Source organism: Castanea sativa, chromosome 9, assembly GCF_040712315.1.
Source record: "Castanea sativa cultivar Marrone di Chiusa Pesio chromosome 9, ASM4071231v1".
NCBI lineage: Eukaryota > Viridiplantae > Streptophyta > Magnoliopsida > Fagales > Fagaceae > Castanea > Castanea sativa.
The window spans coordinates 10,994,732-11,020,411 of NC_134021.1; the positions used below are offsets into that span (position 1 = coordinate 10,994,732).

Here is a 25,680-nt window from a genome sequence, read left to right on the forward strand (position 1 = left end):
TATTTTTACAACAAATTTCAAATGATAGGTTGTTATTGGTTGTTATTGTTAAGATAAAAAAGTAATCTTATTGTTAGGTTCAAATTTAAACCAATAATAACTAATCACATATAATTATTATAAAAATATTATAAAAATACTGGGAACGTGATATCTCTCAAATAAATAACCATGGATTTCTGTTAGGTGCAAGACATAACAAAATTACTTCCCCCCTCACTGAAATGTGAGTATAAAATTCTTTTATGGATACACATACATTTGCCAACACGATATGACTAATTTACACATTTGTTAACATGTGATTAAATTACATCATTTACACATATCCACTACTAAAACTTAATGAAAGATAATTTAACCAAGAAAAGACAATATGCTTTAGTGTTCAATTAAACAATTGATTAAAATAAAAGGGTCATATTAATAGATGTTCTTAGGATAAATGTTAATAAATCATGATAAGAAATTTTTAACACAACTTTTATGAAAAATATAAATAATTAATAAAAATATATATTGTTTTATAATTCTCCTAATAAAATATTTATAAAAATAGCTCTTAAACCAAGGTATTAATTAATTAATTAATTAATATTTCTCTAAAATAAATAACCATGGATTTCTTATTTGTGCAAAACAAAATTACTTTTTTTAAAAAAAATATTTTTTGTTGAAAAGAAAATATGTATAGTTATTTTACTGATATAAGTTTGCCAACACACTTTAACACAATTTACATGTATGTTAAAGTGTGATTGAATTATATCATTTACACAAGTCCATTATTAAATTTAATAATCCTGTTTAATTTGTATCAAAATATGTGTACAAACCAAAATTCTCAAACGGTATTATGTGGTTGAAATTGAGAGTCAAAAAAAAAAAAACTTTTAATCTTAACTAGTAAATAAAATTAGATAAAAAATAATTAAAAAGTTAAAATTAAAAAGTGAATATGATAAAAAAAAATTTGTAAAAGAAGAGAGTGGTAATTGCAACGTATCTCAATTCCTGTGAAACAGTCCAATTACACTTATTAATTTTCTTGATTTGACATGCATCAATTTTATGTACGGACTTCTTACAAGGTAACACGTGGCCTACATCACTACTAACTACGGTGGTGACGTGTTTATTACTCGACCAGTTCCTTAATGACGCACGCAATCCAGACCTCCATTTTCTCTTTTTCCGTTCAATTCCATCAGATCAGCCTAATCAAACGGTCAAGGTCTTGCCGTCCATAGGACCATTAAGAACTCCACAAAACCCAGATAAGGCTCTGACGTAACATTTTTAATACGCTTCACATTTTCGCCGACGCTTCTAGAACAGAAAAAATTTTAGATAAAGCAATCTATGTGTTGTCAATTTTTTTTTTTTTTTTAAGATTCAGATACTTGATTATTTAACTAAAAATACTTGAGTATTAGATAGTCTAATTAATGAAATTTCTAATGATGGTATAAGAGATTTAAAATTTAATTTTTGTCTATACTAAAAATTGATTAGTATCTTAATCTGACATTAAGGAGTGAGCATCATATATTGAAACTCTGTAAAAAAAAAAAAACTAATAATTCATTTTCATTTTATATATATAAAAATAAAAATCACATGCAATAATTATAAAATGGTAACTTAAAGGATAACACCTCAATAATGTAGGTAAATCTTGCCCTTAGAACGATAAATGAGAAAAAAGTAATTTACGTTGCAAATTTAAATTAAAACAAATAATAATTAACTATTTTTTTTAAATGCTGTTGAAGATATAATTGTGGGGACTAAAAGGACTTAAGTAAGTACTTAGACCTTGGGCTTTATTGATGGGCGCTAGTTTGTTTTAGACTAAAAATCTCTAGAGCTGCAGGTCGGCCCATAGGTCGAGAGTCCGAGGATTCGTCCGAGGACAAGTCTTTCCTCGGACGGACCTGCGAAGACCCTGAGATTCGCCAAAAAGATCAAGGCAGTGTTTTGGACGAACTGTTAGTTAAGAGGGGGATCTAAATACTTTCTAGACGCCACGGAGTGAAAGAAATATCTTAGGAAAAGGCTGCTACCTCCACATTAAAGACCCTACATCTACCTCCCTGGTCGCATTAATGGAGAAATGATCCTTGAACAGTAGAAGTCAGCCTTCTTGTTATCATTTGAAGACTTCCAGAGGGTGGTGGATGGGACAGGTGTCTAATAGGGTAATTTGCGTTACATGTAGATAAAGAGGGAAGAAGAAGAAGTATTTAAGGAGGGAGAGAGGTGACTGAGGAAGGAGGAAGAACTGTAACTTTTGAAAGAAAAAAGAAAAATAATATACATAAATCATCCTCGGCTTACGTCCGAGGAGGTTCATTTGCCCTATTTGTCCATTGTTTGCAAATACAGTAACATTCTAGCTTGTTCATCAAACTTCGAACACTACTAAACTAGATTGCAAGCCCACACTCTACAAATTTTATTGTTTAAGGCTCATTGGGCTTGAGCCCACGTGTGTTTTTGGGTCCAGGTGCAATTGTGCACTTACAATAATAATCATCATTTTTTTTAATTTGCAATATGGGACCTGATAGGACTGACGAAATCAACCACAGACGAGGTTAACAAGACAGACGAGACCGCTCCCATAGACGAGTTTAACCAAATGTCCACGTCACTGACAAAGATGTTGGGATCATTCAATGCCGTCAATAATGTCTCGGGTGGTTACGAGACCAGCTAGACAGACCATTGAGAACATATTAAATCTCATTAGTCAGCAGGAAACGTTATCAAGAAAGACATTAACACCACAACATCAACCACAATGGCTAGAATCCAGAACAACATATATAAAGTCCTCACATCGCCAGCATGAGGGACAGACATATAATCAGCAGGTATACTAAATTATTTTAGGATATTTTTCTAAGAATTCCTCGATATTGACATTGGCATCAGAGGCGTTGTGGCAGACACCACACTGGTGAGCATTTTAGTGAGCTCTTACCTCTACTGTGACGCAGAAGAGTGTCCGGCCCCATTTGGACAAACTCACTGCAACTAATGAACTTTTGCTTCATCAGGACCCATCAATGGAAAAACTAAAACCCAAACCATCGATCACGTGAGCGAGTGTCATTAGTTGAAATTTTATAAAAAAACTAAAAATATACTTTCATTCTATAAAAAAAATTCACATGTCAAAATTTTAAAGTAATAACTTAAAGAATATTACCTAAATAATGTAGGTAAATCTTGCCCTAGGAACAATGAATGAGAAAAAATTATCTTACATTGTGAATTTAAATAAAAACAAATAATAATTTACATTTTTTTTAAATGTTGTCGAAGTTATAATAATTACCATTATTTTTTTAATTTGCAATATGAGATCTATTATTGGAAAAACTAAAACCTAAAGTATCGGACACGTCAAAAGCAGACGTTATAGGTAGAACTTTTCTCAAAAAATGCACTTTTATTTTATAAAAAAAAAAAAAAAACATATCAGTGTCACACAAAGAATAACACCTAAATAATTTCGGTAAATCTAGCCCTCAGAACAATGAATGAGAGAAAAGTAATTTATTTATTATTATTTTTTTGGTTAAAAGGACATAATTAAAACAAACTATGAGGCCAAAATGGCTAAGTTCGCAGCAGCTGCAAGCCTACAATAGTTAACCCATTAACATAGAGCATAACATAACAACTCTTTAACAAAGTTTGGGGCTGAATCAAAAATACAATAATTACCATTCTTTTTTAATTTGCAATATGGACCCATCAACCGAAAAACTAAAACCCAAAGCATCGGTCACGTCAGCAACGAGAGTGACCCGTGGGTCCCACACCGAAAACTCTTTTTCTTTAATTCTCAAATCCGCGACTCTCCGCCACATCAGTTTCTCTCTCTCTCTCACACAAAAACACAGTCTCTCTCTAAAATCTCTCTCTATGTGAAAGACTCTTTGATATCCAAATCAACAATGGAATCTACCAGCTACCGTCACCGGCGTTCACCGTCGAGTGATCGATTTCTCACTGTGTTCTCTTTCTCTCCACCGTCTTCCGCCGGCGTAGGCGGTGGAGACGAGCTCAACGAAGCTGAAGTGTTTTGGACCAATGACTTCACGGACGACGATCACAATCGTCCTCGTTTAGCTAACAAGTTACAGAAATCAACGAGCTCTGGAATCCTCGCGGCGTTGCCGGAATCCGATAACCGGTCCCAGAATTTCCGAGACGGACCGGTTCTGTGCCGCAAGCCATCAATCTCCGCGATTCCGGCGATCCCGAGGCCGCCGGAGAGAGAGCTCTCTCAGGCTCTAAACTGCAACTGGAAATTCCAGAACGAGCAGAACCAGAGCCCGCAGCTTCACCGGCAGTCGGCTCCGATGAAGGTTCCGGTGCTGTCGAAAGCGATGGCGACGAAGAATCGGAGCAGACTGATTGCCGATTACGTGGCGGCGGACGATTTGGACGAGGACGAGATGTTGCCGCCGCACGAGATTGTGGCGCGAGGCTACGGAATGTCGCCGAAGACGACGTTTTCGGTTCTTGAAGGAGTTGGTAGGACTCTCAAAGGGAGGGATCTACGCCAGGTCAGAAATGCCATCTGGCGCAAAACTGGTTTTCTTGATTAACTCTCTCTCTCTCTGACTTTATGTTTTGGTACCACAGTTTTTATGGGTAGGAATTTTTTGCTTTGTTTTTTTTGTTTTTTAAAAAGAAAGCACATGGGGGTTGGTTCTATCTATAACTATAAGGACTTTTTTGAGTATATGTCATATAATATATAGATATTGGACAAGGAAGACTATTATCTATCATGAAATTAAAGTTATGTAAGTGTATAAGAAGTGAGGTCTTGTTAGTTTTTATGGTTATTTTTCTTCTATACAATTCTCTAATTGGGGTATGAGTCATGGAGGCATATGCTTTTTTTGTTGTTGTTGTTGGCTTCATTATGTTGAAAAACACTTCAAGAAATGTGGGGTTTTTTATTGGATTAACATGTGCGTTTAGATAATTTACTCGTAGTTAAAATTTACCCGCCAAGAGCTTTGTAGTTCGGTGACAATTTTAAAATTCAGCAGCGAAGATATTTGTACTGTAATTAAAGTTTACTGGCGAAGAGTTCTGTAGTTTAATGAGGATAGTCTGGTTTATGGTGCACGAGAACTTAAGTTCATTCCCCTTTGCCACTTGTGGTAAAAAAATTACAACAAAAAAGCAAATAAGCCCGAATGTTCTTGGGGGAATAGCTTTTTTAAAAGCTCAGTGAATTAAGCTAACTTTACTACTTCATAAAAGGGATGAAGATATTGATGCTGCGTGTGGCACAAAAAAAGGCTTTGGAGTTTTTATTTATTTATTTCAGTGTTAGTTAGAAGAAAAACGCAAACGTGAATTGAATTTGGTTTTTTTTTTTTTTTTTTGTTTTGTTTAATTGATGGTAGAATGGTAGGTTTTAGAAGCCTTGGAACAATTGTGATGATGGCAATTGGTAACTGCAAAATTTGTGAAAGTTAGGTGGAGATGAGGAAATGCTAGTTTTATGTAGGATGATGAAGCTGTTGTGTTGTGTCTTGCGTGTGCTTCTGTCTTATTCTTCTTTCACTCGGTTTTTTTTTTTTTTTTGTTTTTTTGTTTTTGTTTTTTTTTTGGGCTTATTGACTGTCAGCGTCAAATAAAAAGATTTGTGGAACTTTTAACTGAAGTTTGGTACAGTATACGCGTAGCCTTATCCATACGTGACAAAAGAAATCGTGATTGTTCCAAAGGAAAGCAAGGACTTTTGATTATGTTACTATTATTAGTCAATTAGTGGATTTGGATAGGGTGCAATTGCTAGGTATTTCACCCGGTGCAGTTACCCCCATCCTTTCTCACAAATGTTTTTCTACAGCTTTCACTTTATAAAGTTTACTTTTTTTTACTTTTTTTTTTTTTTTTCAATGGTTGGTTGAGATTGAGAGTTGTTTTTTAACTTTCAATCTCAGTAATTAAAAGCTATTGATAGTAGGGCAAAGACCATATGGCAATAGATGAGACCAATTGAGTAGCTTCAATACTTTTTGCTAAATAAAGGGATTCATTACTTGACTAAACCTTTCTTTCTTCCTCTTTAGTTTTATACAAACTTTAACAACGTGGTAAAGAGTCTTGTGATCCGTAAGTATTGTTTAATTCTCTCTTTTATAAAGAGAATCATGATTGGAATCTTTCTTCCTTTATTGTAAAATTTGAATTTTTTTTTAAAAAAAAATCTAGAAAAACATGGTGTAACTTAAACTTATGTAAAAGCCTATAAGAGTAAACAACATTGGATCGTTTACCAAACAAACGGCATTGGGTCATTTTTGAACACATCCCTTGAGGTGTTGTAATTGACCGAATTGACCCTAAAGTTAAATTTTTGTTCATTATGAGTCTTAATTCCTCTTCCACTACTCATTGCTGAGCCGATCGTGCTACATTTTGTCACCGGAGTGCTTCTTGGGGCCAGTCAAGATGACTTGGTTGGTGCTCACAGGTTCCTTGAAGCCAAAAATGAATTGGTTTGTTCTCATAGATTTCTTGAGGCTTTGGATGACTTTGTTGACACAGTGGCAACAACTACAAAAACCACAACCTCCTAGGCTTTGACAGGGTTTATATCGACAACCTAGGCTTTGGTGCTGCCCTAGGAAAATATTGGGTTTAAGAGAAGGAAAAAATAGAAGGAAGGACTTCGCTTTCATGAGCCTGACATCAACAACTAGACCTTAATACTACCTCTAAAAGAGGGGGAGGGCTAAATAGAAGAATATTAGGATAAGGGAAGAGAAAGAGCAAGGAATTTAGCCATGGAGAGAGATAGAGGGAGAGATAAACGAGAATAATAAAATGAGAAAGAAAGTATACTTTAAAATTAATTATTAGTTGAATTTACTAAAAATGTAACAATGTTAAGGGCGATAATTGATAGAAAAGTAATTGAAATGTCAAATTTAGTCAATTGCAATAACACATAAGTACAAAATTAAATTAAAAATATATGAGGTATGTGTGAAAATGACCCGAACCTCAAGAGATCTTTTTGTAATTTGTCCAAGACTAAAAACATGTTGCCTTTTCAACTCTATTATCCATTTTGTAGAACACTTCTAAAGAAAAATCTTAATAAGTTTCTCTACCTTCTTGTATATATTTTTTGTTCCTCCCAATTATTTTCTCATCCTCCTTACTAAAGAAAGAGAAAAAAAGATGCAGAGCAAAAAAAAAGTGGAATGAAGGATATTTTAATATTTAGACTTTATTATTATTTTTCAATTATAATTTAATTCTCAAGTCACAATTATAATTTTTCAATTCCTCCCAAGTAAGAAAACGTAAAAGGTATGTTCCAATTTGTAGTATTATTATTATTATTATTATTATTATTATTATTATTTTGGCTAACTCCAATTTGTGTATATTAAACACACAAATCCATGGAGAAAATTACACTTTACACCTCTAAGTTATTTCTCCTTTTACACTTACCCTTTAAACTATGAGAATGCCCACTTTACCCCCCTAAATTATGAGTTGTATAGCACTTGTCCCCCTAAACTATGAGAGTGCACACTTACCCCTAAACTATTACTTGTGTAACACTTTGCATCTCATTCCATGATTGATAGTTTAGGAGAGTAAGTTTGCATTCCTCCAAAGCATATCGGTCTGTGGAGTGCTCTCTACCAGGGGGTTAAGTATACCTGATGTGTGTCCCTTGTGTAATGAAGGTACTGAAACTATCACTCATGCTCTTAGGGACTGCTGTGAAGCCTAGGTCTTTTGGAATTCCCTAGCCCCACCTTTGTCTGCTTCTCTTTTCTACGGGTCTAGCCTGAAGGATTGGCTTAAGATCAATTGTTGTTACTCTTGGGTCTCCTCATTATTTAATATTAGCTGGGGAACTATGTTTGCCTTTGGTATTTGGTCATTGTGGATTTAGTGTAACAATTTTATTTTTCGAAATGAGAGGCAGCCATGTAATTTAAGAACTGATGCTATAGCAAGAGCCACAAAATCTGCTTTCCTTAGGTCCAATGGGAAAAAGACCCATGCCAAAACTCCCATTAAAGTTAGCTGGATTAAACCTCTGTTAAATTGGCATAAGCTCAACTTCGATGGCTCATCTCTCGGCAACCCAGGTCTGTCAGGTGGAGGAGGCTTAATTCAGGATGACAAAGGATTTTGGGTGAAATGGTATGCAAGGGTTGTTGGCAGCACTACTAGTGTTGTAGCTGAATTATGGGCTTTAAGGGATGGTATCAGATTGTGCATCTCCCTAAAACTCTCTGCTGTGATTGTGGAACTTGATGCTCAGCTTCTTGTGGATCTGTTGAAGAAGGATGATGATCAGTCCAATAGCTACGATGCTCTCCTCAGTGATTGCAAGACTGGGCTTCGACAAATTCCAATGGTTCGTGTCCAACACTGCTACTGAGAAGCAAATAAATGTGCGGATGCCTTTGCTTGAAGGGGTGCTCTTCTCCCACAAGATTTTGTAGTGTATTTAGACCCCTTTATTGAGGTTTCCTTATTACTCAGTTTAGACAGTGCAGGGGTGGCTTTTGATAGATTTGTATATGTTCCTTAGTTTTTAATGAAAGCATCATTTTCGCCAAAAAAAAAAAAAGAAAAAAGTTTGCATTCTCATAGGAGTAAGCATAAATAGGGTCATGGTTTAAAGAGGAGGGGGGGGGGGTAAATTGTGTATTCTCATAGTTTAAGAAGGTGAAGTATGAATTCTTATAGTTTATGGGGTAAGTATAAAAAATGGGTCATAGTTCAAAAGGGTAGATTGTAATTTTCTTCATATCTATGAATTGCAGTTAGCAAGAAGATAGCCCAAGAGCATTTCTAAATTTTACCTTTTTCTTCCTCAAATGATGAAATTTGCAGTGAAAAAAAAATGATTGATGCCAACCTACATACATTTCACCTTAAACACGTTTCAGTATGTTCATAATTGCATGATTTAAGAATCTCCCTATAAATCTCTCTTTAAAACAAAGTCAAAAGAAATTATCAAAATGATCAAAGTGTGTAATGATTTCATGAAACTCCCTTAGCTAGACTAAATTATAGTCTAACCTTAGTCCCTAATCGGTCAAGTCCACTTTATACGAGAGGGATATTACATGCAACTGTGATACAAAATAATATATCCTTACCTATACCTATTATCCAAGACAAACTTGCACCATCGCCATCCCTAAGGTTGATAAAATAGTTTTTGATAGTTTGTTACAATGGAGGAGTAGAGATCATGAATATTTCCGTTGAAAACATTAAAAGTTATTAGTTGAATTACAAGACTTTTGACAAGTCGATAACACAAATTGAGTAATCGGTATAATCATTATCTCGCATATGTTGCTCCTAATCACTCATTCTATTTTCCTAGAGATTGTCCTTAGAGCATTTCTATTGGCAATTGCAAATGGGAAATGTAGGGGGAAAGTACTGTAGAGACATTGGGCCCAGTAATTTATAAAGGATGGCCCAACAAAGTCTATTGGGCTAAAAACTCAATCCGAGGACATCAAACGATCTAGGAGTACATTAGTGTACCTCATAAAGAAAATACCAGGTAAAGATGTGATAAAAGAGTGAACAATTGCGTCCGAGGAAGATATTAGTCCTCGGATATTAAAGCCGAGGTCATAGGAAGGAGGTTTAATATCCCCAAAGCTATGTTATAAACAATCTTATGGCTACGGGAAGATACAGTACACGTGGAAGACAGTAGAAGAGCGGTGGAATATATAAGGTAAAACTGCTACCACCGCCCACACATTAAAAACTCTGCAATTGATATACTGACTGCATTAATGGAGGAAGGAGACCTGAGCATGAGGTTTGGAACTTGGTCCCTGATCCTAGAGGAATTCGGGGAAATTTGATGGGACAAGTATCCAAAGCCAGCGTCATAACCATGAGGTGGAGGATGATAAAGGGGAGAAGAGAGAGTATAAATAAAGAAAAAGACCTTCGAAAGAAGGGAGGCTCTTTCTTTGGAGAAGAAAGACAATAGTATATGATAATCTAACGATCTATAATTGTAATCACCCTTGAGAAGTAATACTATAAACTATCCTCGGATTGTGTCCGAGGAAGAGTTTTTCATTTATATTCTTATAATTAATTCCTTATTTGTGCCATTGGGCCCGAGGCTCGTTTATTTTTTGTTGTTTGAACCACCCTCAAAAACTAGATTTCAAGCTCACTCTCTACAAATTTATTGCAAAAGGCCTTTCAAGCCCATTCCCATTTAATTGTGGATTGAAGGTTCAACTTGTGTCCTTACAATTGGCGCCGTCTATGAGAATTTAGTCTTTGAGGAAGTTTAGAACATCATAGTGGGCTCAGGACCACAACGTAATGCGGAGTCTGTAGGCTCCCAGCATGAGGATCACTCATTGCATCCTGATCACGGAGAGAACCAGGAAGGTAGTGTACATACTACGCACACTATCAGAAGTACGAGTCATTCACAAGAAGGAAGTAGAGGTCCTCACGAGAGGAATACCAAGGCCATGCAGAAGGAGATTGACGGCCTGAAAAGAAAGTTGCGCCACGAAAGGCGAAGGTGAACTCCTTCGGAATCCGACCCCTCTTCGGAGGGATTCGAGGATGACAATTACAGGCAGAGGTCCAAGACTCCCCCGGGTGAATCTTTTTCTTCCGAGGAGGACAACCTGTATGGGAGGCATGGCAGGGACTTCTCCTCTAAGGGCTTGGGAAATGATGCGATGGGTAGGGCGTTACACCAAATCTCCAAGTCACCCTTCACGAGCAGACTGGAGGAAGGAAGGTTACCTCGGTGCTTCACACAACCAGCCTTCACTATTTACAATGGCCAGAATGATCCTGTGGAACACGTGAGCCATTTCAGCCAGAGAATGGCAGTACATTCCAAGAATGAGACCTTGATATGCAAGATCTTTCCCTCTAGCCTGGGACCCGTGGCCATGAGATGGTTTGATGGCTTGAGGGCAGGCTCTATTAGTTCTTTCAAAGAGCTTACTAGAGCATTTGGTTCCCGCTTCATCACGTGCAGTAGAATTCCTCGGCCATTGGATTCATTATTATCCATGGCCATGAGGGATGGAGAAACCCTGAGAACGTATTCGGATAGGTATTGGGAGATGTTCAATGAAATTGACGGAGACTTCGATGATGTGGCGATAAGGACCTTCAAGGTCGGCCTACCAACGGAGCATGACTTGAGGAAGTCTTTGACGAAGAAACCTGTCAGAAGCGTGCATCGGCTCATGGATCGCATCGACGAGTACAAAAGGGTTGAGGAAGATCAGCAGTAGGGGAAGGGTAAGGCGAAGGTTATCCCACAAGAAATGAGGGATTTCAGGTCGGGCAGATACAACAACAGTAGGCCTGCAAGAGATTTTTCCAGACAAGCTAGTCATATGCCCCCACAGGTGGTCAACACCGTTTTCAAAGAACCAGTGCAACAGCTGTTAGAGAAAATCAGGCATGAGTCTTTCTTTAAATGGCCAAATAAAATGACAGGGGACCCTTTGAGACGCAACCAAAATCTCCATTGCCATTATCACCAGGAGAGGGGTCACACCACCGAGGATTGTCGCACTCTGTGGAATCATTTGGAGCAGTTGGTTAAGGAGGGAAAGCTAAAGCAATTCCTGTATCAGCCTAATGGGCAAGGAAACCAATCAGGAGTGGCAAACCACGGGGGCCCTTCGTCAAGGCCTCCTTTAGGTATAATCAATGTAATTTTCGCGGCACCAGGAAGGACTGGCTCATTTCCCTTTAGGGTGATGTCAGTGGCTTGGACTTTGGCCGAAGAATCAAGGGATCAACCGAAGAGAATTAAGGCAAATATCCTACCAGTTTTGGGTTTCTCGGAGGAGGGCAAAATGGGGACTATCCAGCCTCATGAGGATGCCTTGGTGGTAACCCTGAGAATAGGGGACTATGATGTGAAAAGGGTGATGGTCGATCAAGGCAGTGGCGCAGATATCATATACCCTAACCTATTTAGAGGTTTAAAATTAAAACTTGAAGATCTTACGGCGTATGACTCACCCTTGATAAGCTTCGAGGGAAAGGCTGTCGTTCCAAAAGGGCAAATTAGACTGCCTGTGCAATCAGGCCCAGAGGTGGTAAACGTAGATTTCATCGTGGTGGATGCCTATTCTTCCTACACGGCTATTGTGGCAAGACCTTGGCTGCATGCGTTGGGAGCTGTTTCTTCAACCTTGTATGTCAAAGTTAAATTTCATTCTGGAGACCAGGTGGTGGAGCTACTTGGGAGTCAGTCTGTGGCTCGACAGTGTGTCACGGCTGCAATTCTGCGTCAACCTGAGCCGGAGTCCTCGTCCTCGTCCTCGACTGGCGGAGAGGCATAGCAATCAAAGTCTTTTGGCGCAGCCAAGGTAGATGAACCTGCATGTGAGGAATTGGAGAAGATTCTCATAGATGACGACCCTGAGAAGTTCTTTTAGGTAGGGGTTCAATTGCCACAGGAGGAGAAGGCAGAGCTGATTTTGTTTTTGAGGAAAAACATGGATGTATTTGCATGGAATGCTTATGAAGCCCCTGGGGTTGATCCGAGTTTCATTTGTCATCATTTAAAAGTCAATCCAGTTGTGGTACCAAGGAGGCAACCACCTCGGCGGTCCTCCAAAGAGCATTCCGAGGCTGTGAAAGAGGAAGTGCTGAAACTCAAAAAGGCGGGTGCTATCAAAGAAGTTTTTTATCCTGAATGGTTAACCCATACGGTAGTGGTGAAGAAGAAAAATGGGAAATGGAGAGTTTGTGTGGACTTCACAGATTTAAACAAAGCTTGCCCGAAAGACTCTTTCCCAATGCCTCGGATTGATCAATTGGTGGACGCTACTGTTGGACATCCTCGGATGAGTTTTCTTGACGCTTTCCAAGGTTACCACCAAATACCTTTAGCTGTGGAGGACTAGGAGAAGACTGCATTTGTCACTCCCACAGGAAACTACTATTATAAGGTAATGCCCTTTGGTTTGAAAAACGCAGGGGCTACCTATCAAAGGATAATGACGAGAATGTTTGAGACACAACTGGGAGAGACTATTGAGGTATATGTGGATGATATGGTGGTAAAGAGTAAAGTATTTTCTATGCATTTGGAAGATCTGAGCAACACTTTTCAAACGCTAAGAGAGTATAAATTGCGACTCAATGCCTCTAAATATTCTTTTGGTGTGGGATCGGGCAAGTTTCTAGGCTATATGGTAACTCACCGGGGAATTGAGGTGAATCCTGCTCAGGTTAAGGCCATTAACAACTTACACCCACCTCGGAATCCTAAAGAAGTTCAGAGACTAATAGGTATGACCGCTGCTCTCAACTGATTTATATCTCGGTCTACGAACAGATGCAGACCTTTTTTTCAATTGTTGAATAAATGGAAGGGTTTTGAATGAACCGAGGAGTGTGCGGTGGCTTTTCAACAGCTTAAAGAGTATCTCTCGCAACCACCCATTATGTCTCTGCCAGAAATTGATGAAGTTCTGTTTGCATATATTGCAGTAGCTAACCATGCAGTTAGTTTGGTTCTTATACGAGATGATAATAATATCCAGAGGCCAGTTTATTATGTAAGCAAGTCTCTGCATGAAGCCGAGGTGAGTTATTTGCCACTGGAGAAAGCTATTTTGGCGGTGGTGCATGCTACACGAAGGCTTCCTTATTACTTCCAATCCCACATGGTGGTTGTCCTTACGCAACTCCTTCTCAAATCTATACTTCGGAGTGCGGATTATACGGGAAGAATTGCCAAATGGGGCACTATCCTAGGAGCTTTTGACATCAAATATATGCTTCGTACCTCTATAAAGGGGCAAGTCATCACGGATCTTGTGGCGGAATTTACTGAGCCCTCATTAGAAGAATATATTGAAGGATCAGGCGTGGGTAAAAAATCAGTAGGCATGATTTCACACAAAGAGCCTCCGTTGTGGAAAGTGCACGTTGATGGAGCAGCAAATCAAAGAGGATCTGGTGTAGGGCTAGTTTTGGTATCCCCGGAGGGAATTACTTTTGAGAAATCTTTGAGATTGGGGTTCTCGACCACCAACAACGAAGCAGAATATGAGGCCGTCCTCGCAGGGATGAACATGGTTCATAGAATGGAAGGGAAGACGGTACAAATGTTCTCGGATTCATTATTGGTGGTAGGCCAAGTAGAAGGGAAGCTAGAAGCAAGAGATTCAAGAATGCAGGGATACCTAACTCAGGTCAGGTGTATGCAATCTAAATTTGAGTCTTTTTCTTTATTACATGTATCCAGATGTTAGAATACCCATGTCGATTCATTAGCCACACTCGCAACATCCTCGGTGCAAAGCCTACTGCGGGTTATCCTTGTCGAAGATCTGTTGAAACCCGCTGAGACGAATGGTAACATCAGTCGAATTCTCCAAATTAGGACGGGGCCTAGTTGGATGGATCAAATAGTAACATTTCTCAAAAATGACATCCTGCCTGGAGAAAAAGTTGAAGCGGATAAAATTCGCAGGAAAGCAACTCGGTTCTGGTTATCCGAAGACCAGAAATTATACAAATGCTCTTTTTTGGGACCATATTTGTTATGTATGCACCCCGAGGCAACGGAGTTACTTTTGGAAGAGTTGCATGAAGGGATTTGTGGAAGTCACACTGGGGGAAGGTCTTTGGCTCATAGAGCCTTTACTCAGGGCTATTGGTGGCCCAATATACAGAGGAAGGCACAGGATTATGCGAAGAAGTGTGACCAATGTCAAAGATTCGCTCCAAACATACATCAACCAGGAGGTGTCCTTAATCCTCTATCTAGCCCTTGGCCTTTTGCTCAATGGGGCTTGGACATTGTTGGACCTTTCCCAAAAGCAACAGGAAACAGGCGATGGCTCCTCGTTGAAACGGATTATTTCACCAAATGGGTTGAAGCTGAGCCACTATCAAATGTCAGAGACATGGAAGCAAAAAAATTTGTATGGAAAAACATCGTTACCAGGTTTGGCATCCCTCATACTCTCATTTCAAATAATGGTCTACAATTTGATAGTAAAGCCTTTAGGAAATATTGTTGTGATCTGGGCATTACGAATAGATATTCCACTCCAGCTTACCCTCAAGGGAATGGCCAAGCCGAGGCTGTCAATAAAGTGATAGTTAATGGACTCAAAAAAAGGTTGGGTGACGCTAAGGGAAGATGGGTGGAAGAACTGCCACATGTCTTGTGGACATATCGAACTACCCCACGAAGATCCACAAGAGAAACACTCTTCTCCATGACTTATGGAGCCGAGGCAGTAATTCCCCTAGAAACTGGGTTCCCAACCCTAAAGAAAAGCTCATTCGTTCCAGATAGCAACGATGATCTATTGAGGAGAAATTTAGACTTAGTTGAGGAACGACGAGAGAATGCCATGGTTCAACTAGCTTATTATCAACATAAGCTCAAGCAGGGGTATGATTCTCATGTAAAACTGCGACCTCTTGCACCTGGCGACTTGGTATTGAGGAAAGTTTCGGGCACAACAAAGAACCCAGCATGGGGAAAACTGGGGCCCAACTGGAAACGACCTTATCGTATTACTTCGGTCGCAGGAATAGGGGCTTACAATCCTGAGGATTTGGACGAACATGTTGTACAACGTCCTTGGAATGTAAATAACCTACAAAGGTACTATTATTAAATGAAAGGCACTTCGACCATTTTTGTTAAAACTGCCTTGCGTTCATTGCCTTTGTTCATCTAAGTATCAAACTGAAACTTGGTGTACCTGGATCCTCGGACCACATACCTCGTCTAAATTGATATTTTTTACAAAGTGTTAAACAGAACCTTAGTTATGTCTGGTCCTCGGATCATTTACTTTGGGAAAATTAACATTTCAATTGGTTCATCTAAGTATCAAACTAAAACTTGGTGTGCCTGGATCCTCGGACCACATACCTCATCTAAATTGATATTTTTTACTAAGTGTTAAACAGAACCTTAGTTATGTCTGGTCCTCGGATCATCTACTTTGGAAAAATTAACATTTCAATTCGTTCATCTAAGTATCAAACTGAAACTTGGTGTGCCTGGATCCTCGAATCACATACCTCGTCTAAATTGATATTTTTTACTAAGTGTTAAACAGAACCTTAGTTATGTCTGGTACTCGAATTATCTACTTTGGGAAAATTAACATTTCAATTGGTTCATCTAAGTATCAAACTGAAACTTGGTGTGCCTGGATCCTCGGACCACATACCTCATCTAAATTGATATTTTTTACCAAGTGTTAAACAGAACCTTAGTTATATCTGGTCCTCGGATCATCTACTTTGGGAAAATTAACATTCCTTTTCTTTTTATTAAAGTATCAAAGCTTGGTATTCCTTATTTCATATATTTGACATAGATAAACTAGAGGTCTAAATGAAAAATCAACTGCTTAAAGTCTCCCTGACATAGTGATAAATGGATAAGAAATCCATGAGCATCACTTAATGCATCTCCTGGCATATTGAACCTGCCTATGGTATCAAGTTCGATCCAGGTTATGGCTTTGACTTTAGTAAATTAATAAGGGCAAAAGGATTACTGTTCTAAATATATAGCAAAACAAATATGAAGTGATATGATCAAAACAAAACAAAAGTGAAGGCCATCAAACAAAAAAGAACTTGCGCTTACATTAGATTCAGAAAGTACTTTGTAATTACAAGGAACTTGCGAAATTACACTTAGCAAAAAATAAAGAAAAAAAAAGAACCAAAACTAAGGAAAAGCAGTCATTGCTTCAATTTTATCTTCAGAGGGCCTTTAGGGTCTTGAGGAGGTGGAAGCTGCACCGAGGCCTCATCGGCAATTCCTTTGCCTTTGGAATCATCATTTAAAGTTATCGAATTTGCTTGATCACCCAGCTCATCCTTGGAAGATTCCTGAAGGTCACTTGAAGGCTGTATGTCTTCTAGTGCCTTTTCTTGTATGGGATCAACTTGCTTGAGGAGATCTTCAGAAAGAGCTGAGTATTCAGCCTGTTCACCTCTCTTATCCTCAGATGATACCTAGGCAGCTTCATTGTCAGCTTGAGGAACGTCAGAAGCTCGAATTTCTGGAGGATAGTAGACACTCTTTGCTTTCCAAAGAGTAGAAGAGGCATCAACCCCAGCTTGGGAAAGTGCCTCGTTCCACACTTGGAGGCAGTAATGTCTACATACTTCGGGAACCTGAGCCTTGAAGGTTTCCGTGATCTCCTTGACACCTATCTCGTAACCTTCTTGCTCAGCTAGCTCCTTTGAATTCTCGGCTTCTTCTTTTGCCTTTTCAGCTTTTTCCTTTTCTTCAAGGGCTTTGTCTTTGCCCTTGATGGCCTCCTCTTTAACCCTCTCAAACTCCTTCAGATCTTTTTTCAGATCCTCAATAAGCTTTCGTGCTACAGCGAGGTTCTCGTCGGCTTGTCGGAGCATCAGTCGCTGGTCCTCGGCCTGTTTAGTGGTTGTTTTGAGATCAGCCTCTAAACCTGACCTTTCACTCTCTGCCTTAACCAACTGGGCTAAGACCTCCTGCAGCTTCTTCTTCTGAATATCCAAGATCCTTTGGGCGGCTTCACGCCTTGATTCCTCGGCCCTCAGAGACTTGTATGAGCTGATGGCAATCTCTTCTACCCTATGGGCAGATTGAACAGCCTGTGAACAAAAAAAAATATATATATATGTATAAGTTTTATAAAAATAAAAAAAAATATATACAATAAAAAAAATAGATAAGGTTTAGAAGAAAAACTTACCATCGCAAGCTCCTTCTTCAGAATCATGAAGACATTATAGTCTCTTTTCTTTCTGAGCTCACCCATGTCCTTAGGGAGCAGCAACGCTTGCTCCAGTGCGTCTGCTACGCACGCAGCAGCGCCCTCATCGGAGTTTCTGATGGACGCATCAATAGTAATGGCCCGGTCGTCCATAGTCATGTCTGGGAGCCATAGTGGAGCGTGCACGGCCACGCGGGATTCGGTCCGTTTGTCCGTCCTCGTCTGTATGGTGCGGGCCTGCTTCCCACCTTTTTCAATCTCGGGCTCTTTAGGAAGAGAGCCCTTTTCTACCTCTATCACTTCCTTTCCCTTTTGCTGATCCCTTTTCCTTTTAAGGTCAGTCGGATTGATACGTTGAGGTTGGGAAAAAGGAGGAGGAGGAGGGAGCCTAGACTCGGGGCCTTTATCTGCACCCTTATCTTAGGGCCTAGGGCGCAGTTCCTTAGGAGGCTCTTGGGAACCTGCGTGACCCTCAAGTACGTCTTTTAAACTGGGCTTGGCCTTACGCTGAATGCCCATACTATCAGATTGTTGAACAGTAGCTTGGAGGACTTGAGAGGGGTTGCCGAGGATATGAATTGGGTCTTCGGGAGAGTGGGGTTGATTGAAAACCTCGAACTCGTCCTCGGAATCAGATACCTCGACGATGTTTTCTTCTTCCTTTACGATAGGATGGGAAGATGTGGCTTCACCAAGTATGTTTTGTGTTGGAATAGGGATTAGGGGAATCCCAACTGGAATGGGTTGTGGCGGTTGTATAGGTTGAGTAACCAGAGTACCCTGAGGAATAGGAGCCCCCTCGGGTAGCAGGAAACCTTCAATGGCAACGCTGATCCGGGGAAGGCGGGGGTCCTTGGCTTTGATCACACACTTCGGCGCCTGGAAAGCTTTGGATATTGGATTGTAGTCAAGGATGAGATGAGCCACTCGGAGTTGACCGTCTGAATGCATGAAAACTTCGACTTGTAAAATTCTGTCCAATCGCCCAAAATCGACGAGGAAAGGATGACGATCTGCTGCGTGTGGATCTGCAGAATTGTCCGAAAGAAAACGAAGGTAAGCATAAATAAAAGGATGGTTTTAAAGAGTTTTAAATAAAAATCCAAAAATTCACTTGGGGTCCCCTCCCTTGTCGGACAGGGTAAGCCGTCGTGCCAATCTCCTGATATGATCAGGAAGTCGTTTTTTAGACCCTTATTGGATTCGGGCAGACACTGAATTAACCTAACTGCTGGATGTCTAGATTTTAGGTAATACTCATATTTTTTTGTTAGGTAATGGAGGTTATAAACCCAGTTCACATCATGATGAGTGAGCCCTAGGTTCATTTTTTCATTTAAAGCATCTATAGAACCTAGGATCCTAAAGACATTTGGGGCGCATTGGGTAGGAGCTAATCTAAAGGCCCTAAGATAATCCCTAGTCACAGTCCCTATTGGGATTCTCATTCCTCCTTCGATGAATGCAATCATCGAGATTACTACCTCCCCTGTTTTTCTTTTTTCAAAATACTCCTCTTCGTTACAGTATCTAATTGATACGTTCGAAGGAATTTGGTATTTAGCCTTAAATTGCTCTATTTTTTCGTTTGAATCCACCAAGGATGCAAATCTACCCATTTTTAGAAAAAATGGGGTGTAAAGTAACTAAATAGACTAAGCCGAGGACAACGGAGTATAGAGAAAAGGAAAAAGAAAGGAAGAAAAACAAAAAGAACAAGAGCTGATAAGAAATGGAGAGAGTAAGGGAGAACTTACTTTAAGAAAAAGAAGATGGCATGGTCACCTCGGACAAGGTATTTGGTAAAAAGAGAAAGCACGTGGAGTTGGAAAATTATGGCAGGTACGATATAGGAGTGTTGTAGTGTGTGAGAAGATTTGAAAGAAATTAGTATTTATATGTCAATAGGAATTATGAAGCGGGAGAATTCCTGCCTCATCCCAAGAACAAATCTCAACCGTTGGATATGTGTCACATCGCTGAACGTGGGGGAACATAGAGACGCCAGAATTTAATTCAGGGACGCTTCGCATGCCGAAGTGTCAGGAATATGCGATGAGTAGTTCAAAGGTCATTGTCCCTGTCAGCAATATTGCTAGAAATCCGCAGGATAAAAGCAGATTTAAGTCGAGATCCTCTTTTCTTCCCGAGTTGAAGAAATAAGAATCTCGATGGGCTATTGTAGGGACATTGGGTCCAGTAATTTATAAAGGATGGCCTAACAAAGTCTATTGGGCTAAAACCTCAATCCGAGGACATCAAACGATCTAGGAGTACATTAGTGTACCTCATAAAGAAAATACCAGGTAAAGATGTGATAAAAGAGTGAACAATTGCGTCCGAGGAAGATATTAGTCCTCGGATATTAAAGCCGAGGTCATAGGAAGGAGGTTTAATATCCCCAAAGCTATGTTATAAACAATCTTATGGCTACGGGAAGATATAGTACACGTGGAAGACAGTAGAAGAGCAGTGGAATATCTAAGGTAAAGCTGCTACCATCGTCCACACATTAAAAACTTTGGAATTGATATACTGACTGCATTAATGGAGGAAGGAGACCTGAGCATGAGGTTTGGAGCTTGGTCCCTGATCCTAGAGGAATTCAGGAAAATTTGATGGGACAAGTATCCAAAGCCAGCGTCATAACCATGAGGTGGAGGATGATAAAGGAGAGAAGAGGGAGTATAAATAAGGAAAAAGACCTTCGGAAGAAGGGAGGCTCTTTCTTTGGAGAAGAAAGACAATAGTATATGATAATCTAACGATCTATAATTGTAATCACCCTTGAGAAGCAATACTATAAACTATCCTCGGATTGTGTCCGAGGAAGAGTTTTTCATTCATATTCTTATAGTTAATTCCTTGTTTGTGCCATTGGGTCCGAGGCTTGTTTATTTTTTGTTGTTTGAACCACCCTCAAAATCTAGATTTTAAGCCCACTCTCTACAAATTTATTGCAAAAGGCCTTTCAAGCCCATTCCCATTTAATTGTGGATTGAAGGTTCAACTTGTGTCCTTACAAGTACAATCAAGGCACATAAAGGCCAAAATTGTAAATTTTTTTGCAATTGTACTATAGAAGGAGAGTTGTATTGGAATATATTATATTATTTTAATGGGTAATTTTAATGAGTAGAATAGAAAAATAAAAATTAGAATGTTAGGTGTGTTGTAAAATGATATGGTATAATTGATAAAGTAGCTTTTGAGATGGTAAAATAAAATAGGTTACAATTTTCCATTGAGAATGCTCTAACTAATTCAAAATTACAATCTGTCTAAAGTTAGTCCTAAAAAATTAAACACTATTGCGTCATTGAGAACTTTTTTTTAAAATCCTCTGCACAAAATTTTGTCAACATTTTAAAATTTCACATTTTCTAATTATAGTAATATCTTAGGGAAATGTTAGCAAAAGAATTGGTTTAAGAATTATTTTTAAAAATATTTTATGAAAATATAATAAAATAATTAATTTTTTTAAACGGCTTTTTATATTAAAACAATGTTAAAAACTTTCCCAATCTAATTTATTAACAATTGCAGCACCCGTGATTCAATATTTTATTTGGTTAATTTTTTTAAAACAAAAGCAAAAGGCAAAAAAATCCCCATCCCAACAAATTTAGTAGGATGGCCCATAAAAGCAGGGGATTATTGACTTATTGTGGGGTAAGAAGTTTTCACTACTTTTACATTTCTATTCCGGTCAAATTCATCCTTATTAGGGCCAAAAATATATTCGTCCTTGCCTAACACACCCACAGATATATTCTTCAAAACAAACAGTTTAAAAGGAAAAAAACAAACTTCAAAATTCTTCACAATCCCATCCTCTTCCATACTTAACAACCTTCAAATCAAGAGGTTTTTTTCTTTTAGGCGTAAATGTACTTTTAGTCCCTACATTTTGACATTTTTTTCATTTTAGTCCCTACATTTTATTTTTACCACTTTTAGTCCCTAAACCAATTAACGCTTGTTATTTTCGTCATTTCCGTTAGTCAACCGACGAAAATTGCTCAGGTGGCTGCTGAAGGAATTAAAAAATTATAAAAAATGCCACATCACCATGACACATCAGCATCTTTTTTTATATATATAAATAATTTCTCAATTTTAACTAAAAAGAAAATTAAAAACACAAACTCAAAATTAAAAACATAGGAACACAAACCCAAAAAATCAGACCCAATAATACGAATTCAAAATTAAACCGATTAACAAAATATCACTTCTTTCTCTCTCTTCTTTCAATCACACGGTCACTCTCACTCCTCTCTCTCATTTCTCATCTCTCTCTCTCTCTCTCTCTCTCTCTCTCTCTCTCTCTAAGCCGCTGGATGAGTCTCTCTCAAGCAAGCTCTCTCATCTTCTCGGTTCAAGCCACTGCCATCGCCATCGCCTCTGACGGCCGGAACTCTAGATCATGAGTTGAACATGAATGACGCCACAGATGGTCGAAAACCCAAATCTTTTATCTTCTCAGTTCAAGCTCTAGATGTATGGTTCATTCTCTCTCTAACTCAACATCTTTGTCTCTCTTTAAACCCATGGCCGATCTGTAGCGATTGGAGAATTTTTTGATCGGTTTTAATAGTTCAGGCATGGGCAATCGAATCCTACATATCTAATGGAGGTGAGATCATCAATGGGGGATTCAGTGAAATGGTACGTTTTGAGGAAGAAGCCGCTAGGATTTAGTTTGCTCACGCCGTCGATAGAAAGTTTCAGGATCTTTCTTTGTGATTACTTTGGTAGGTCATTTGATCTGTTTGGTTACTCGAAAAACCAAAAACAAAAACAAAAAATTGAAGGGTCCGGTAAATGTGTGCCCTTAGGACACACATTAAGCCCTCCGTTTATAGTAAAATTTTTTCGAAAATTGAAAAAGCTGTCAATACTTTTTCAATTTTCGAGAAATTTGTTTCTAAAAATGAATACTTATTGTGTACCCTTAAAGCACACATTAGTAAAATTCAAAATGAAAATATATGAATTTGATGAGGATTTGTAGTTTGATGATTTTGGATGGAATTTATGAGTTTTAGTTTGATGATTGAGTTTTCACTGGAGTTTGTTGATGATGTTGGATGATTTAGACTTTTTGTTGTTGATTTGGTTGGGTTTGATTTACTGGTTTTGGAGATATGTTTGGGATGAAATTCTGCGTATTTAGTTGAATTTGTGTTATGAGAAATCCTATTAGTTTATAAAACTTAATAAGTCATTTCTTTTAATTTTGATTTGTATTTTTGGTTTGATTTCCTGAGTTTGTGTTTTTTTGTTTTCAAATTTAAGTTTGTGTTTTTATTTTATTTTTTTAGTTAAAATTAAGAAATTATTTATAAAAAAAATGCTGACATATCGTGGTAATTTGACATTTTTATAATTTTTTAATTCTTCCAACAGCTAACACAGCAATTTCCGTTGATTAACAGACAAAAAGAACAAAAATAATAATTGATGAAAAAACAAAAATAATACGCGTTAATTAATTTAGGATTAAAAGTAGTAAAAATAAAATGTAAAAACTAAAATAAAAAAATGTCAAAATGTAGAAACTAAAAGTGTATTTACACATTTCTTTTAAAGTCAAAAGAAACATGCTATCTTATATGCACACGTAGAAGTTGTCCACATCGCGTAATATTGATTAAATTTACAAATGCACTGTAGGTTAGTTTGCCATTAGTCTTGGAAATAAACATGAACAGTAGTCTGGAGTTGGTCCTTGAGACAACAATCAGCAAAATGATCCACAACTCAAAGCGTACTAAGATAAACATAAATCGCTCTACAAATTAACTTCAAAAGCTCAACTAACCAATTCAAAGTGCATAAAAGCAAAGAAAAAGAGTAGAATAATTTATAATAAAAAAATAAACATATAAATAAAAGAAGATCTCTCTGCTCAGATTGGCAACAAGTCAGACAATTAAATATGCCTCAATAATTATGTTCAAAAAGGATTTCACCTTTCACACATCTAATTGAATCATCATTCTAGCCAATCCATTTTCCCTCACCGAAAACCATAATCTAAAACCTAAAAATTAAAACGTTTCCCCACCTTAAAATGAGGCAAACTTAAAAATGTACCAAGTTGGGTCTGAAAATAAGAATCATTAGTTGAAACTTAATGAGGTTCCATAAATAAAAAAAAGAGAAAAATTACAGATCCAACGGCAAAAATCATTAGTTTTTATAACAAAAATTAGTTCATAAAAATATAAAAACAAAAACATCGAGTTAGCTAAGGATCTAACTGGAAGAAAAATAAAACAACTAAGAATTAAAATGTTTCCCCACCTTAAAATGAGACAAACTTAAAAAATGCACCAAGTTGGAGCTGAAAATAAGACCCATTAGTTGAAACTTTATGAGGGTTCCAAAAAAATGAGAAAAATTACAGATCCCATGGCAAAGAGACATGCCTCATGAAAAAAACACAAGCAAGGTAGGACAAAAAGGGAGGACTCAAAAGGAAAACCCTAATGAGAAACCCCAAACCAAAAGAGGTAGACTTTGATTTAGCGCAGCTATGACTCAAAACGCTTCCATGGTAACTATAGGAAGGCGATCTTAAGGGCTGCGCTTACAGATTTCAGAAAACTTCATGACCCAGAAAAATAATTTATTAAAAAAAAAAAAAAAAAAAAAAAACGCAGACAGTGAAAGTGTAAGAGAGAAAAGTGTGAGTGAGAAGCCCTAGCGAATAGAGCGTGCTTGGACAGGAAGGGCAAATATATAGGCTGTAATGTTTTTTTGGATGACATGTATGCCCTTGTACTTTTTCCAGAATGACAATCTAATATTTTGGGTTATGAGCTTTCTTTTTTTCTTTTGGTTGGGTTGGAGGCCTGTTAGATTTTGGGTTCTTTGTTATTCGGGCTTTTGTTATGGACTAGCCCAGTTTGAGTTCGGACTTATATGGTGGTTTTTGACAAATACAGTTGAGATTGGGCTTAGTTCTTGTAAAAAAACTGGAAAATGCTGTGAAGTGAGGCCTTGTTCTAGCATGAAGCCTGGAAAGCTGGTTAGCCTGGTTTTACAAATACCTTGTTAAGAAAAAAAAAAGGTCCAAAACTTTCTGATTCTCACTTGGTGATATTCTTCATCCTAAGTATGTGACAAAAATTAAAATGTGCTTTAATCATGTGATCGTATGGCGTTAACGATATTAATGTTTGAGATATCCAAATTTATTTTGGCCCAAATACTCATGTACTTATAAAACATTTCATGTAATCCTAATCCTACTTGACAACCCGTCATTAGTTTAGTGTTAGCCTTTGGTTAGCTATGTCATAATTATTGTTGTGGTTGTAAGAGTGTTTTAGAGTTCCTTTTTTTTTTTTTTTTTTCTTAAAGGTTATTTTATCTATTTTAATATACCATCTTACGACTTATCTAATATCTCATCTTTTATTTTAACATACAACGCAACAAAATAATATAAAGTTATAAACAAACCAATTAAATCAAATATCCCAACTCTCTCTCTTCTCTCCTACCTCTCTTCATCTCCGATTGTTCTCTCTCTCTACCACCCACACCCGCCACCTTAACCTAAACCCTTATCAACCCATTAGCCAGCCACCATCCACCACCCAAACCTGTATACCCAGATCAATCCATCCACTGCCCACCACCAAAATCCAAATCAACCTAACCCTAATGACCAACCACACAACCAACGATCTCCACCACAACCTTTGCAACGCAAACCCACCGATCTCCACCACAATAATCCAACCAATTTATGAGAGAGAGAGAGAGAGAGAGAGAGAGAGAGAGAGAGTAGATTCAGAGAGATAGATGAGAGATATAATAAAAAGGCTTTAAAAATGCCTTA

At 38.0% G+C, this 25,680-nt stretch overlaps 1 protein-coding gene and 1 non-coding gene across 2 annotated transcripts; one reads left to right on the forward strand and one right to left on the reverse strand.

The window, feature by feature from the left end:
• The first annotated feature begins 3,883 nt into the window (after positions 1 to 3,883).
• LOC142609815 (protein S40-7-like) lies at positions 3,884 to 4,903 on the forward strand. The gene has a single exon (XM_075781532.1). It carries the CDS (start codon positions 3,972 to 3,974, stop codon positions 4,626 to 4,628), a length of 657 nt encoding a protein of 218 aa, XP_075637647.1. The 5' UTR covers positions 3,884 to 3,971; the 3' UTR covers positions 4,629 to 4,903.
• Positions 4,904 to 23,739: 18,836 nt separating this feature from the next.
• Positions 23,740 to 23,838, reverse strand: LOC142611469 (small nucleolar RNA Z266). The gene has a single exon (XR_012840052.1). It is a non-coding gene; the product is annotated as a small nucleolar RNA Z266 (small nucleolar RNA).
• Between the last annotated feature and the right edge of the window lie 1,842 nt (positions 23,839 to 25,680).

What these genes read in the sequence shown, in the direction of transcription:
- LOC142609815 (XM_075781532.1), top strand. Translation starts at nt 3,972, where the DNA reads ATGGAATCTACCAGCTACCGTCACCGGCGTTCACCGTCGAGTGATCGA.